Source organism: Xiphophorus couchianus, chromosome 1, assembly GCF_001444195.1.
Source record: "Xiphophorus couchianus chromosome 1, X_couchianus-1.0, whole genome shotgun sequence".
Taxonomy (NCBI): domain Eukaryota; kingdom Metazoa; phylum Chordata; class Actinopteri; order Cyprinodontiformes; family Poeciliidae; genus Xiphophorus; species Xiphophorus couchianus.
The window spans coordinates 7,293,350-7,310,405 of NC_040228.1; the positions used below are offsets into that span (position 1 = coordinate 7,293,350).

The 17,056-nt window shown below is 40.4% G+C and overlaps 1 protein-coding gene across 1 annotated transcript in view; it reads right to left on the minus strand.

The window, feature by feature from the left end:
* Window positions 1-3,303: 3,303 nt before the first annotated feature.
* The window catches only part of epha2b (eph receptor A2 b), a 31,809-nt gene continuing 18,056 nt past the window's right edge, over window positions 3,304-17,056 (minus strand). Inside the window, 13 exon segments of the mRNA XM_028017512.1 lie at window positions 3,304-6,154; window positions 9,378-9,533; window positions 10,073-10,266; window positions 10,359-10,508; window positions 11,333-11,542; window positions 11,684-11,745; window positions 11,830-12,015; window positions 12,809-12,934; window positions 13,036-13,091; window positions 15,209-15,302; window positions 15,380-15,551; window positions 15,790-15,920; window positions 16,105-16,464. Of these exon segments, the coding sequence (XP_027873313.1) occupies window positions 6,046-6,154; window positions 9,378-9,533; window positions 10,073-10,266; window positions 10,359-10,508; window positions 11,333-11,542; window positions 11,684-11,745; window positions 11,830-12,015; window positions 12,809-12,934; window positions 13,036-13,091; window positions 15,209-15,302; window positions 15,380-15,551; window positions 15,790-15,920; window positions 16,105-16,464 (2,006 nt within the window). The 3' untranslated portion in view covers window positions 3,304-6,045.

The window sequence follows — 17,056 nt, forward strand, 5'->3', positions numbered from 1 at the left end:
CTTTCTTTATTTTCTCAACAGGTTAAACTGTCCACTCCTCCACTCACTACTTATAGTAAGTAGTAAGTGAAGGAGTACTTAATCTACCTATGAGTAGGTTAATTAGATTAGCTACAACTTTATGTTGGTCATTCTTGTGTGCTTTTCTCTGTACTGTATGTACTGCAGGCTTATTAAACCTGCTACAGAAGCCCCAGCCCAACCCAACCCGACCATCAAGCAAACAATTCTGGCCTGAATTTAGGGCCATAAATCTAAACTCTGGTTCCAAGTCAATGTTCGTGATTGTGCACCTGACCTGTTTTCTGCATCCTGACCATCACTTCTAGCTAAACTTTGCTTCATCTACCCGGTCCCTGATTACTGCCGTTCAGATTCTGGGTTTGTTCTGCCTTGTCTGCCTGCTGTGTTGCTGACTTGGATTTTTTTTCTGTGACCATTGAATATTGGATTGTGGACATTGTGATCATTGATTCTCCTGTGTTTTGCTCTTTGTCTTTAACCCATTGCCAGAGTTTTTCCACGCAGTTGCACCATCATTTCCAGTTTTCCATGTGTAGAGTCTTCCTGTGGGTGAAGCAATCATCCCCGGTAAATGGACAATCTAGTTTTCCTCTGCAGTTAAGATGTCCAAAGTTGCAGGTTTCTCGTGGTCCGATTCACTGAGGAGGAGTTCCTGGGAAACCACCTGGGTTATCTCTTACTTCCTGCTCCTGGAATGTTCCCAGTTTGTTTAACGAGCCACTCAACTTCTTGTTTGCTCTGCAGAGCCTGGCTAGAGAGTAAAGGAGAACCTGTCGATTACATCGCACATTCTGCAGCTTGTCAGTGAACGTCTTGTCACTCTTCCTGGGTATTTCTGAGTTTTGGGTCCAATTCTTTCTTGAATCATTGCACCTTAGACATGATCAACATATTGCACAAGAACGGACAGAGTAAACTTTACTTTAGGTTTTTCAGTGTTTTTCAGAGAGTTGTGTACGAGTTGCCACAACATTAAATTTCCCAAATACTTTTGAATTTTACTCTGCTAAAAAGGAACAATAGCCTGACATAGTAACATTTTGCTTACATATAAAATGTCATAACCTAATTTCTCTCAAAGCAAAATAAAATTTTAACCACAGTCGTATCTTTTGTCCTCTTTACATCTCCTTGCATTGTCCAGCATATGCTTAACTTCTGCAGCTTTTTCCTGTTTATTGCATGTTGTGAAAATGCACTTATATAACAAAAGGAAAATATTTTTTGCTTTATTGTAAGTGTGATCAGAAGTTTCCAACATTCAGCATTTCTGACTTGCCTAAATATCGGTGAATATTAGCTGCAGTGACAAGAAGTCCATCCATCCATCCAGTGAGCCGTGTGCTGGAAGCATGCAAAAAAAAAAAAAAAAAGCTAAAGCAGCATCCCTCTGCCAGAGATATATAGGAAAAAAAATTGCTCGAGCACATATAATTTTGTGACAATAGTTTTAAATTTGTTCTCCTGCAAACCTGAGAGCAATGCTTCTAACTGATAAGAAGTAGTTTGTCGTAGATTATTTGGATGAATTAAATTAATCTTTGTAGCCAGAATGACAACTAGTTAAGTCATTTCTTGGTCATTTTAACAAGAAGTGAAGGAAACAGATAGGACTTCATCTTACAGGAAAGGAAAGCCAACCCAGCACGCAAAAAATGCAATCCTCTTTCAAAACCTTCCGTCTCCTATTCACACACACTCAAACGGATGCATTCCTTTAGGATTATTTAGAAAATAAACGCCTTACATCCCCATGTAGCTGCTACAAGAGCAAACATAATCTTACATAAGAATAAATAGCTGCGATGTGCTCTGGCATGACTTTTAACCCATTAGATTAAAAAGCAGCATTAGTCACAACAGACCATCGGGCTTTATGTTTCATGACTCATCCGTACCTGAAAACAACGCCTTAAATAAATCCTGTTTATATGCTGGGTTTACAATTGAAAATGTTCCAGTTAAATTAGTCACCGGTTCTGGAGATCTGCCAGTTCTGAAAGGGGCTTCTCACTCAAGCAGTTTTGAAAAGGTCTGGGAACCCGGTAAGAAAATACTGACAGGACAGGAAGCACAATGAAGACGAGGGCGAGTCAGAGAGTTTGCAAACGAATCCATCTCTAGATCAAATTCTCTGGATCTCTTCATTAAGGAGGCTACAGTTATCTCTGATTTCATGACAAATCTGTTTCAGATTTACTTCAAACACGTTATACTTCAAAATACTCTTCCTTGACACCTTCCTTCATGTGGCCTTGAATTTCACACTTTGTGTAAACTCAAGGATTTAAAAAAATAATAACTGATTGTAAATGGATTTCACATTTCTGAGTGGTCTCAGCCAGTGAGGATTAATTTGGACTTATATTAGTGTATGTGCCACAACATTATTAATTATTATTATTATTAAAAAGGTAGTTCTGCATAAAACAGGATTTATGTTGCCCTTTCAAAATACGGCTTAAAGATACATTTCAAAATAAAAGCCGCAACATTTCACAGAGTGTATTGTTTTGTAAAGGAAGCTGCACATTTATGATATATTAAATAAAAACTGAATTTAGGTTACCTTTCAAAATAAATCTCATCTCTAAAATATTTAACTCTCATGTTTCATGAATTATTTTGAACAATATTCTATGCAGTACAATACCGATGAAACAGCAATGAGAAAAAAAAATCCCTGACAAAATGAAATTTTGACAAAATATAAGTTTTTATAAGATTGCCTGTTAAGTACTAAAAATAATAAATTAAGTACTAATTTAAGTAGTAAGTGTGTACCAGACTTCATTAAAGGGCTTTGAAGAGCAAATCTCTTTTTTTTGCTCATTTTAAAAGTAAAAAGATCAGTTTCTTAGCAAATCCACACTAATCACCTAGTCATCAATATATTCCCGACATTGAAATGATACACTTCCTCTTATATTTTGAATGCTAAATTGAAATACATGTTTTTAGTGCTATTTATTGAAATATTTTGCTGTTCAGATCAGGCCATTTAAACTGGCTGCAACAACATCAACAGCAGCTGCTTCCAGAGCCTCTGCACACGTCGCCTGTCAGCGGTGAGACTTGTGTGTGACTGCATGGTGAGATTGTTTCATTTTCAGGATGTAACGAAGCACTCGTAGGTTTACGCCGGATTCCGTCTTCCGAGTTAAAATCAGCTGTGTTGCAGACAAGTCAAGGTGGAAGCATAAACATCCTGGCACCGTCAATACAATAAACAAGCCTTTAGTCCGCCCTGCAGTCAAACAGTTATACAACAGCCTTTGATGAATTCAGCTTAAGACTTTATTTATTCGGCAAAAATCCAATCACAGGCATGAACAGATCAGAAATGGAAAAAAAAGAGGAGGGAAATGGCTTTGTGTTTTTCTTTCTTTTAATTAAGGCTTGATGAGCAACCTCCGATTACAAACCCAGCTCAGTGTTTATCAGGATAAATAAATAACAGTTCAAAAATAAATACACTATTAAATACAGCATAAAACAGCAGACAAAAAGGAAGGAGGAGTTTGCTCATAGAGGAAGGAAGTTTTGGGAAGCCATGAGCGTAGACCAAAAACACACACACACAAAAAAAAAAGCAGTCTGAAAATATGATTGATACTGGATATTGTACAAAATTTACAAAACGCAACTCCAACCAATAAACCCAGATATTAACAAAAAATAGATCCTTTAAAAAAACTAAAAAAAAAACAACAACAAAAATCCAATTTGTTTGTGAGCTACAACAGAGTCACGCATTTAACGACAAGGTAAAAATTCAAGTAAAAGAAGGTGTACATCAGTAACACACAAGATTTGCAGTCATGGATTAAGAGCACTGGGGGTTTCAACTACAAACTACTTGCTACACAGAAGAGTCGCTTTATTTAAAGAGGAGTAGGCAGACCGGTGTTCATCTTCCACAAACAGGCACTTTAAAAAGTTTTTTAAACATCTGGAATGAGTCAAGCAGTTCATTCTTAAAGCATTTCATTTAAATCTGTAAATAACTCACTCAAAATATGGTTGAATGTTCATAAGGACGCTTGCAAAATGGTAAAACTGCAAAACAGACTATAGCTAAGATCTCTCAGCGGTGATGTTTTGTTCTTGTTTTGTTTTTTGGTGAGTATTTTTCTTGACTCTCACTTATTTTTGACAAGTGTTGCAGAATTCCAGCTTGTTTCAATTCCGAAAAAGTCTTGACTTTCATATACAGTGCCTTGCGATTAATACCCTTGGACTTTTTCACATTTTTGCAAATTACAAACACAAAATTACAAGTATTTGACTGGGATTTTACATGACAGACCAACACTAAATAGTACATTATTGCAAAATGGAAGAACAATGGAACGTTTTAAACCTTTTGAGCCCATTTTTACTCTGATGTCTTGAAATAAAATCCAGCCAACAGCACCCTAAACAGCACAGAGCTCCTTTACATCGAAGCTAAAAACCGACCTGTTTAGAGCTGCCTCTGATACATGATAACTGGAACATTCATTAGTATGTTTAATGTATATTTGCTACATGATTTGGATGATAACATTTGACAAAATGTAACGTTTCATTGCCTGTTTCATAATCAGCTACTTAAGTTTCTACGGGGGAAAGCACTTTGAGCTGCCTTTGTTGCTGAAATGTGGAATACAAATGAACTTGACTTGACTCGGACCAATCCAGACGGGTCTGGGATGAAGTTAGAGCCAGGTTTAAAGCGAGATTAGGTCATAAAACAAAATGGGATGGAAACCCATTTGCAGCAGAGGTCCAACTCCCACAGAGGAGAATCTGTCGACATGACAGCTTTTACCAGACACATTAAAATCTTGCTTTAATGGAAGTGTGGCAAGTCAAAACCACTTGTTTCCAGATAGTCATATAAAATGCTGTTTACAGTTTATCCCCAAACAATGCAGGAAACTCAGTAATCAGGTAAAAGTAGGGACTATCTGGTCGCTATGGCAGCAAAAAAACCAAAAAAACATTTCAGGCTTAGATACAAAACTTTGTGAGGTTGGAGGATAATAATAATTATCACTCGAAACACACATTTCCTTGTAAAACATGTAGGTGGCAGCATCATGCTGTGGGAATGCTTTTTCTTTTTTTAAAATTTTTAATATTTGCCTTCCACTACAAAGCACTGTGTTGGTCTGTTGCACGAAATCCCGACAAAAAGAGGCAAAATGGTTCAGAGGACACAAATAGTTTGTCCGTTTTTTGGTTGTGAATGCCCATTTATGTTTACAATCATATGACAAATATGAGACTTGCTCCAAGTGCTACATTATATGATTCTAATAAAATGTTTTTGTTGTAGTTTTTATGTAACAGTTTATTACGAAAGAGAAATAAAAAAAAAAAGAAAACTTGCTCTGTAAAAAAAAGAAAAAGTACCTAATCATCCTGTTTTGTTTTGTTTGTTTTTTTGTATATAAACACCACCCATAAGATCATAGCTTCATTTCTGCACAGGACCAGCAGAAACATTCACAACCTGTTTTTTTTTTTTTTGGTATTTTGTTTTTACCCTAAATCTGGACTAGCTCAAGCTCATTTCATCCTCCTGAGAGCCAATCAGTGAGAGACTCGGAGACATCGCCACCGTAATCTGAACTCTAACTGGAATCTGCTGCCCTTACAAACGTTCTCAATGTTCATTTGTAACAAACTCAGGGTGCAATTTCATAAGAGCTGAAGCAGCGATGGAAAACGGACGAAAGTGAATGAGCAACGAATCGTCTCCGTACTCAAGGCAACTATAGTACAAAAATAGCTATTTAAATATCAAAAGGTTCTACGTTACACATCTGTTGAATGTGCTCCATTTCCCTGTGGGCAAAAAAATTAGGAACTCTAGTAGGTACAGTAAATGAGTCTGATTGATTTGGCCCAAAGCTTGGCACATTTCTCTCCTGGTTCTGCCGTTTCGGTGCCGTCTCCGCAGAATGCTCCAGCTCAGCCTGGGAGTTCAAAGGGTTGCCTGTGTCCAATTTCACATCCCTTTCATTAAGAGGTTCACACAGCAAACACGCTCAAGGTGCTGGTCTGGTCCTTCAAGCCCAGGATGCTGTAAGCTATCCTCTTCAAATGGCCGGGCAGTCGCACGCCGATGTTCTTAATATCCCTGTGGAGGAGAGACAGAACGGTGTTGAGGAAGAGCTGCGCACATATTTTCCCCCCGGCCTCGTTCCAACAGTTTCCACATGCATCCTTCCAGCCTCCCAAAGTCTTGGAGTAATCACTGACTCATTTAGAGTGATGAAATGCCAGCCTAGAGTTGAACACGTTCAGGTTGAGCTTTTAAATCGGTCCAGCTAGGTGGGGCACATTCCAAGTTCGCTCTCTGCCAAAGGTTTAACTCATCTTCCACGATAAAACGAGTGTTGGTGGGGCTTTCGCTTTGCAAAAAAAAAAAAAAACGCACATGCGAAACCTGCAAAAAGCCCTGCATAAACACCAGCCTGGAGTCAAAGCCTTAATTACAGCTTTAATTACTTAACGAGGATTCTCCCCGTTGACCATGAATCACTTTGTCTGGGAAGCAGAGGGTGGATCGTAAATGACTGGTGGTTTCCAGAGAGTGCTACCAGATGCCCCGAGATGGAAACAAAAAAATCACACCATGCTGCACTACAAGCACTTCAAAAGGGCTCGTCTCGGCTCTGTGGTGCGGCCGTCTTCACGAGGATCAGGAGAGTTGGTTACATGTATGTTTGGAGCTTAATAAAATTGCGTGGTGCGAGATCTCACGAGATTTAGCATTTTTACGTTTTTAGTTAATTTTTTCACAAAGTATTATCCAATTGGATATTACTTTGTGAGTATGGGATGTGAGGCTCAGTGTTTCGAAGTTTGATGCTCTACCTGGAACTGCTATTTTGAAATAAGACAGGCTGCAGTTCAGGAGTTACGTTTATCTGGACCTTTAACTAAATTTTTAACTAAAAATCGAGGCAAGGCAGGATTGGCTTTCTGCATATTGATTAGAAGTGTAGTGGAAAAGGGGCGAACATCTTCTGCTCTTTACGCAGCTGGGGGGTGATGGACCGGACTGCCTGCTGGTGCTTTGGGAGGATAAAGCAACAAGAGGTAGCAACTATTGCTTATTGAGAAGAGTAAGAATGATACAGGTTTTCATATTTGTCTCCATGTGGACCTACAGCCATCTGCAGAAAAACACAGACAATCAGAGCCAGTAGGATGGCGCTGTCAATCACGTCTGTGTACATGCTGCTCACACCCTTCCCCTGCCCCATGCGTACAAGCTCAAGGTTGCCATTTTGCGGCAGCTACGATAATGACGGAGAAACAACAAAACATTGCAGAAAAACTGTGACTGACGTCAACGGTAGCCATGGTAACAAACCTCTGCGAGTTACGGCAAGCTCCGCTGTGGGTTGGGAGCTGCTAGCGCAGCAGTGAGCTAGTGGTTTGCATTTTGTAAGCACGGTCACTAACCAACTGCAGGAAAGTTATCATCAGCAATAACCTAAAGTCATTTTACTGCAACATGTTTTGCATTGAGATGCTATTTTATTGAATAGCTTAGCCAATAGGCTAACTCCTTTTTGCCCACAACAGAAGTCTTTGTAACGTTCCATCAAATCATTTTTTGCAGCAAAAATTAACCCAGTTCTGGGCCAAGAAAAGCAGCTTCGTTTGAGGATGTCGTTTGCACGTCAGATTTACAGACGTACCAGAAAAACAATTTAAACATTCCGACTTATTTATGTGGAGAAAAAAAAGAGAATGTGATTAATTGTTCGATAATTTTTCATTTTTTATGTAATTAATTAATCAAATGTGACATATTAAAAGCCTAATTTACGAAAACAATTGGTATTAGGACCACCTTAGAACAAGACAGGCATGAAACTCTAAAATTATAAACGAGTCAAACTTGTCCTGGGATTTTCTACAGTGCTCCTACATTCTGTCTAACACAGTTTGGGATTTTTTTTTTTAAACCTCATCCTGTCTTGTTCTCATGGTTACAAACCTAAGCATGTGCAATGGCAAAAAAAAAGGTGGCTTCTTTTTAGCTATGTGGTTAGAAACTCTCTGGCCTTCATTATTCTTCAAAAGGAACCTTAAATTATGTGTTTTACCATAGACTCCCTCCCCTAAACCCCCCAACGGTTGCGCCTGTTTGGGTAAATTGCCTCCTGCAGCACTCCTACACATCATGGAAGGTGTAATTCCCTTAAACTGCACTGTGAAAACTTTAGGGGGCACACAAGCCCACTTCTTCCATGTCCTTTTAGGTTTTCGGAGCAGCTCCATCTATTTCAGCTTCAAGTCGATCTTTTTCCACTTGGCTGTAGGCTACACCGCTCTCCTTTAATGTTGGAGAAGCCACAAAAGGTTTCTGACCCAGACAAGCAAAACTGGTGGCTTTTAAGGGCTCCGGCAAAAGTGCTGGCCTATGTGTGTCTGGACTGATGGCAGGATGAGAATGGAGAGGGCGCAGCTGAATAAGAGCAACAGAAACCACAACTCCACCACAAAATGTGCCCACCGCTCCTTCACTCCGTTAGATTTTCCATTAGAAATTTTTCTCAAGCTGCAAACAGTTTAAAAATACTGTTTTGTAGTCAGTTAGCTTAACCACACCTAACTGATTAAGCTAATCAGATTCCTTAAAACTCCTGTATGTGACTTTTATAAAAATATGTTTTTTTTCCCCCATATATATTAAAATGTCACCACGTCGTGGCAGTACGGTATGAGACAGATAATCTGTGAAAAGTTCTTCCAACTCCGGAGCTACTATTGTGTTCTGCAGAAATACACCACTCAGTCAAAAACAACCAATCAGAGCCAGGAGGAGGGTCTTAGCGCTGTCAATCAACCTCCTGTACGCCGCTCAATGTGCTAATGGTGGAAAACAAAGTTTATCCACTGTTATAGATGGATATGCTAGCTAGCCTTAGCATTTGTGGCAGGCTGTGTTGTGGTGAACCAGCTTTAGCTTAGTAAAGAGCAAAGGGGTAAGGAGGTGATTGACAGCACTAAAGCCCTCCTCCTGGCTCTGATTGGTCGTTTCTGACTGAGTGGTGTATTCCTACCAGCGCGAGCACTGGGAGCTCTTTTGTTTTTGTAAATAATTTTTCTTGTAGTACAGTGTTACAATGTAATGACAATTTAAACAAATATTCAAAAGTATATTTTTAAAAGTTAGATACGGCAGTTTTAATTAATAAAAACAAATATATTAAGTACCTTACTTTCTGTTCTTATGTTTGTTTTTTTAATTTATCATTTGTTTTTTGTTTTTTAATGCGCATCAAAAAAATGAACACAATCCATATTAAAGTTGACGTGTTGTCACCAACACCGGCACTCACTCATTCTTCATCTGCAGCACCTGGTCCATGGTGACGACCCCGGCACGGGTGAAGTTCTCACTGTACTGGCTCATCTTGATGGACTCGAGCCACTCGGACACCGACCTGAAGGGGGAGCCGTCCGAGCCGCTGGTGCTGGGCAGGCGGATGGAAACCCTGGGAAAAGAGAGGGAGCAGATCTAAACGTTAATGATAATTCTTTACATGCTTTCCCACAACAAGAGACAGATGACTGAGGTCTGTAATTACTGTGTAGGAAACCAGCTGGTGATAAAACAGAAAAACCGGTCGAGGGAGTCGCGGTAAGACGTGATTAAGGTACGAGGATGACATCTCTTTGTTCTTTCTCACTGTCTTTGGTGTTTGTGCTCTGTCTCAGTAGGCAAAACACGCTTTCATTCACAGAATCAGAAACAAAAGGGACATGTGTAGCGTGTATTAACCTTTTTACTCTGCAGCCTCACCCAATTTGGACTACTTCAGTATTATTATTTTATTTTAATATGTAGTTCCATAAATTCCCAATTTTCTTTATATATTAATAGAATTAATATTCATCACAAACTAAAACTCCTGATTCGTAGTTTTTTCAAGGAAGTTCGTTTCAAAGAACTTCATACACTCGGGATTGAATAATCACCAGAAAAGACATCTAATTAAAGGCAGTTTGCTTGGTATAATTTTTTTTTTTTTACCGTGGATCAAAGTCTGCGATGGTCTTTAGTGACTCTGGGCTGCGCAGGAGCTTGTCCAGCAGACTGACGATGTCTCCGAAACGCGGCCTCTTGGCGCGATCCTGAAGCCAGCACTGAAGCATCAGCTGGTAGACGGCCGATGGACAGTCCATGGGTGCTGGCAGCCTGAAAGCCTCATTGATGGCCTTCATCACCTGCAGACAATATTTATTTATTTATTTTTTGGTAAATTGTTAAATTTTTCCAATGATCTCCTGTCTAAAACAGTTGAGAAATGAAGACTAACCTCGTGGTTACTCATGTCCCAGTAAGGTCGTTCTCCAAACGCCATGACCTCCCACATGACAATGCCGAAACTCCACACATCGCTTGCCGAGGTGAACTTCCTGTAGGCTATCGCCTCTGGGGCCGTCCAGCGGATGGGGATCTTACCTCCCTGTTCAAGGAAAGCCATTGAGTCAGAGAGGATAGTAAAAAAAATAAAAGATCCACGTAAATGCTTGCAAAAACCATAACTCAGTGTCTCTCTAACCTTTCACATTTATCACACCGTGACCACAATTTACAATGCTCAAACTCCTGTATTCCTTCAAGAATTGGGCTTTTAAACTCTGTTACCCAGCAGCCAAAGAGCTTGTGCTGTTTTTTGTTTTGTTTTGGTCTTATCGTCTTTTTTGAACTGACATTGTTCTGAAGCTGAAATGGCTGAATGAGATTGTTTGTATTTTCTTTTGTTATGTTGGCTGTGAACTCAATTGCCCTTTATTGGGATAAAGTTGTTACAGTATATTTATTGACTTCTTTAGAGCACTTTCAACAGTTTCCAAAGTGCTTTATAAATAAATTTGACATTGGCAAATTTGTACTGCATTACTATGCATATAATAATGCATGTAATTACTACATGTATAGTAATTACATATAGTAGTCACTATATGTAATTATTGTAGTAATTACATGATTTGTACACTAGCAGATGTTTGTATTATCTAATCGATAGATATTTAAATACTCATATCAGAATGGAAACACAAAAATACTGGAATGGTGATGCTCTATAAATTGTGCAACCGATTGCCGTCATGAGTCAACTATTTTATTATTTATAATAAATAATAATAAATTATTTATAATTTACAAGCCTCAGAGATTTATTGGAAAACATTTGTTAACAAACATCATCATGAAGAACAAAGAAGACACCAAACTGAAGTGAATTTTACTCCTCAAAACTCCTAGAAAATCAAAGCAGGTACTTACGCTGGTGGTGTACGTCCCCTCAGGATCGTCCTCAAGCACCCGGGAAAGGCCAAAGTCCGAAACTTTACATTCCAGGGCTGTGTTGACCAGGATGTTGCGGGCAGCCAGGTCACGGTGAACGTAGCTCATTTCAGAAAGGTACTTCATGCCTGCGGCGATGCCACGCAGCATTCCCACCAACTGGTGAGACGAGAACTCCCCGTCATGGTCCTGATGCAAAAATGAGTTAGAGAATTATTTTGTTTTTGTCTTTTTTTTTTTTACATAACTACTGTAAATACTCTCAGAAAACGTGAGAAAAAAATCACAATATGTCAAAAAAAAAAAAAACAACCATGGAAAACATCTTACTCTCAGGTATCTATCCAGCGCTCCGTTCTCCATGAATTCGGTCACGATCATTGCATGTTTAACTGCACAGAGGCAGAACAAACTGTAAGCCCAAACTGACCTATAACAGATATGCAGAAAAAAACAAAGTGGAGAAAAAGCCTCACATTTGGTCACCACTCCCTCCAGACGGATGATGTTCTGGTGGGAAAACTGTCCCATGATGGAGGCTTCGCTCAGAAAATCCTGCCTCTGCTTCTCCGTGTAGCCGGGCTTCAGCGTCTTTATCGCCACCGCCACCTCTTTCTTCCCAGGCGCTTTCAGGGTGCCTCTGTAAACTTCACCAAACTCGCCTGTAGGTGGAAAAATTATTTTTTTTAAAATCATAATTTGGACAGTTGATTTAGAAAAGATATTTGAAATTAACGTGTGTGTATATATTGGTGCGATGGGTTCTCTTAAGTTTCTAGCCACAGGGCTTGGCAGAGCAACAAAAAGAAGTAAGGAAGTCTCTGCGGCTGTTTTGCCTGAGGCGCTCCCACCAAGGTGTGTTCTGGCTCGGTGTTGAGAGAGAGGGAGAAAAAGAAAGAAAGAAAGAGAGAAGCAACATTGTGTAAATAGTTGACGACCTGTTGTGTGGGAGCATGGGAATCAGCTGTCACATGAGAAGGAACGGGGACATTTGGTCGTGGGAGCTGGGGTGGAGGGGGGATCAAATGGACTGTTGGTTCAAAGGCTAAAGGTGGTCGCACTTGAACGAACGTATCCTCAATGGGAACGTTGAAACAAGCCCCAGGAAGGTGTTGTGATGTTCTTTCAAAACTGTGTATCTGCAGCCATTTCTGTTGCGCAATGTTCATGTCATCTTGGGCCAAAACATAAAGATGTCACCGCCAAGAGTTAACCGCAGAACAAAAAGATCTCTCAGCTTGTCGGGTGAGAAAAAAGAAGAAGAAAAAAAGCCAGACAGATCCTAATCTCAGCAAAGTAAAAACCGCCCATTAGCCTGTTAGGCTGTTTATACTGGTGTGCAGTATAAACAGGGAATATTTTGGGGGACGCGGAGGGGGTGTGCAAATGGACAGACCTTTCAAGATTTTAAATCTAAGCCCCACCGCAGATTAACTCAGCAGGGTTGTCACTCACCAGCTCCGATGACTTTTTGTTTGCTTATGTGGCTCGGGTGGATTTCGGTGGCAAACTTGAGGACGGCTACGTTGGGGTCCTCGTACGTATGTGGATCCACATACGTCTTTAGTGGTTTTAATTGCTCTGCAAGCCACAGGGAGATGGTTGCATGTTAACAAATGAGGAAAGACAAATATAATTAAATGCAAAAAAAAGAGAGTTCAAGAATACAATTTTTTTTTTACCGGGACTTGAAAAGTAGGTGTCCTCTGGTCCTTGCCTGGTATGTGTGTTTCTGTTTCTGAATAAAAAAAAAAACAGCAACACAGTTTTTAAATCAAACCTTTGAACTTTTGCACATTTTGTCATGATACAACATATGTCAAAGAGATTTTATTGTGATATGTTATTTGCTTGACCTACATAGATACTGTAAGTATAAAGTTAAAGGAAAGTGATGCTGTGAGGTTTGTTTGATCATATTATTGCATGAGGCTCAAGGAACACAGGCAAGATACAAATTTGCAGAGAAATTTAAAGCTGTGTGTAGGCGATGCATGAGACATCCGGAATTAGGTACTTATGTCAGATGATAAGTTAAAATTTTTGCCCTGCATACATATTTCTAGGCTTATCAGAAAATTGAGAGTGCACATCATCCTAAACGCAACATTCAAAGGACAAAACATGGCAGCAGCAACATGATGTTGTGGGAATGCCTATTTTCAGAGAGGAATAAGGAAGCTGCACTAGACAATACTGCAAACCTATCAGTTGGGAAATTATCTTGAGGATGTTACAGAGAATCACAACAGAAGGGTTTAAATCAAAGCATATTCTTGTGTTAGAATGGCCCAGTCAAAGTACCGACCTAATTTATTCAACCGAGAATCTGTGGGAAGACTAAGGTTGCATTCACACCAGCCTTCTTTAATTCAACTTTAGTTTGTTTCTCTAGAATGCCCAGTTTATTTGGGGGAGGTGTGAATGCGTAATCAAACTCTGGTCCACCTAAAAACCCAGGTCTCGGTTCAGCTCAAGTGAACTCTGGTGCGATTTGTATATGTGAATGCAAGCGGACCGGAGACAGCTCCAAAACCAAGAAGCAAATTATAGTACTGAGCATTCTGGGTCAAAGTCAAAGATATTTAAAAAAAGCAACCTTACAGCCACTAAAATTTTACGGCACTTCATTTTTGTTTACATTTTGTGAAGAAGGCCAGGTTTTTCAATTAGCGTTTGGTTCATTTGACACAGTGCTGAGTGAAACTGAACTGCACAAGCTGAAAATGTAACAAATGCTGGTCTAATTTTGAACTTTCAGATCTGAACACACCACTAAAACTGATGTTGACAGATGTTCTTCATTCAGTCAGACTGAGTTTGAGTCATTTTGCAAATAGGAATGGCCAAACGTTTCAGTTTCTACACGTATAAACCTGGTGGAGACGAACCCCAAAAGAACTGGAGGTGTACATGCTGTAAAAGCTGATTCCATAAAGCACTGATTCGTGTGGGGTGAAAACCATTAGAACCAAATTTCTAATGGTTTCAATGGAAGCCGTACAATAGGTCATTACTTTGTACAGGGGTTGTAAAATGACAAAACATAGAAAAGCTTAACAGTTATGAACACTTTTGTAATACATATCTTTTACTGCGGCACTGCAGGTAGGCCTTTTACTCATCAGTAGGAGATGATGATCAGAATAGAAAAGAGAGAGAGAAGGGGACGAGTGGCAGTAAATAAAACAAATACTGAACCCAGGACAGCTGCTAGGAGTGCTATGGCTTTTATAGCCATAGCAGCACCCAACCCGATCCATGCAGCACCCAACTTCAGCAACCTTTTTAAGAAATTTTCCAGATTTGTTTTCTTTTTTTCCAGACCTCTGGTGCAATGCATTCATTCAGACAGAAGCGTTTCTTTGACAAAGCCTTGGCGATGGGCTGTATTTGCTGAGCCAATTCAAAGGCTGAAAGCCAGCAGGCGGGAAAGAGGTGGTTGCAATCTGCTACAGTACAGGCCTGGGTCACCCTCACAAAGCGCCCACGGCCTCGTACAAAAAAGAAGCGAGCGCCTCTTATCGACAACAATGTGCCACTCATGTCTAATTTCCTTTCAAAGGCCCCAACACTTGGTAGATTGCAACCATTGCGCAATGACAAGACACATTCAGCAGAAATTCCTCCCCGGTGAGTGCTGGCACACACATCCAGATAAAGAGAAAAGACGGTTTGCTAAGGGAAGAGTGAAAGAAAGAGGTGAGGAGAGAGTGAATGCAAAGGCCATTTGGAGGCCCCACAAAGGAAAAGCAGAAGAATGAGAGAGGAAGGCAGCGAAGGATGTCGTGTTGTGACAGATTATCGGGACAGAATAAGAAGGAGGGAAAGCGGCAGAGTGGGCCGCTTACTCACCGTCTGAGCAGGAAAAGGATGACGACCAGAATGACCAGCGTGATTACTCCTGCAACCACCCCAGCAAGGATAACTGCAGTCTTGTTAAGGTGACCTGCAAGAAAAATAAACCAGTGAGACGATTCCCAAACAAAGCCAGCAAGTTTTTCCTAGAGCGGTTTCTCCCTGCACCTTCAGACAGCGTCTCAAATTGTTCCTCCAAGCTGGAAACTCCTTGGTTCCCGTCATCGCCCAGGGCCTGGACCTTGACCAGGTAAGCTGTGCCTGGGGAGAGATCGCTGATCTGCACAGAGTTTTTCTCCAGCTTCAGCACCACATACGTAGTTACGTCGATCTTATTGTCCTAGGAAAAAGAGAAAAGTCCACCAATAACCCCAGCGTTAAAGTAGCACCTATTAAAAAGCCTCTCTTTATTTTTTTAAGTAGTCATCAGAAACTCATTCAAATTGCATGTCCATTAAAATTAAACGCAAAATGCATTTCCAAATAGCTTTAATCATGCCATGTGGACTAAATGTAAACATGAAGTTATGCTCTAAAATCTTTGTGTGCTGTCAGGGTGTATTAAAAAGTTTCCACACCTTTTTGCGGTAGGCGAGTTCATAGCGGATTGGCTGGGATTGGACCCGTGGACGAGGGAAAACGTCCCAGGAGAGCGACAAACTGGTGGAGTCCCGCTCGACCAGACGCATTGATGTAATTTTGGGTGGGTCTGAGGACGATACATGGAGGAGGAAACAATTTAATTTTAAGATTCTAAAACGATAAAATGCACAATTCACTCCCCTCCCCAGGCCTCATTCGGACTGCAGAGCCGTCACTACCTCGCAGATAGCATCAGCCATTACTGCAGCACAGATAGCATCACAGCTCTGCTTCATGTCACCAGCACTCACCTGTGTAGTGAAGGGATGTATTCAGCGCGGCAGAGGACTGCGGCTTGAAACTGCGCGGCATTGCCTGACTAGGAAACATGGACACGCCGCTGTGCACCTCCACGGTGAAGGTGTAGTTCAAGTAAGGATCCAGTTCACTCACTGACACCTTCGTGTCAAGCAAGCCCGTGTTCGCTGGGTCGTAGCGAATTTTCTCTCCACAGGGCAGGTGTGACGAGCCCTCCCAACGATGGCACTCAACGCTGTAGGTAATGTCGCTTCGACCTCCGGTGTGTTCAGGGGGCTGCCAGGAAAGCAGGAGTTTTCCTGGGGTAAGAGAGTTGGGAGTGGCCACCAGACCTCGAGGGGCAGAAGGGAGGCCTAACAGGGACAGAGCAGAAAAGCATAGACTATATAGTAGATACAAGACCAAAGACACTTTCTGAATAATGCTTGTTTCTCAACAGTTATGAATATAAATGCTATTTCAAATGAACTCATTTACTGATCTCATAATCATGAAAATGGTCAGAGTACATTTTATTCTGTATAAATCCAATTACACAAGAAAATGTAGTGTCAAAAGGAAATCACTTTTAGTAGAAATGTGTCTTTTCTCTCTTGTTGCTTCTAACAGCTGTCATAGTTCAATCAATTATGGTGAAAATGGCTAATAGATCCAACATCCTCCTTCTGTATCTTCATCTACAGTAAAGAGTGTTGTCAGTAATGCAAGCCAGAATCGCTAAGCTGTTGTTTGTTATTGGAGTGTATGGCGTGCGCTTGAATTGACTATATAACTGTGCAAATTGGAATTGCGCAAATAAATTAGCTTAAATTGAAATTTTTCAATTTCGTGAAAACTTCATGTTTTTGGATAAAATGTTTTTGCACTTGGATGAGGTTGTTTATCAGCTACATTGAAATGAATGTATTTTTGCTAAATTGCAATGGAAACACTTTTTTTGCATCA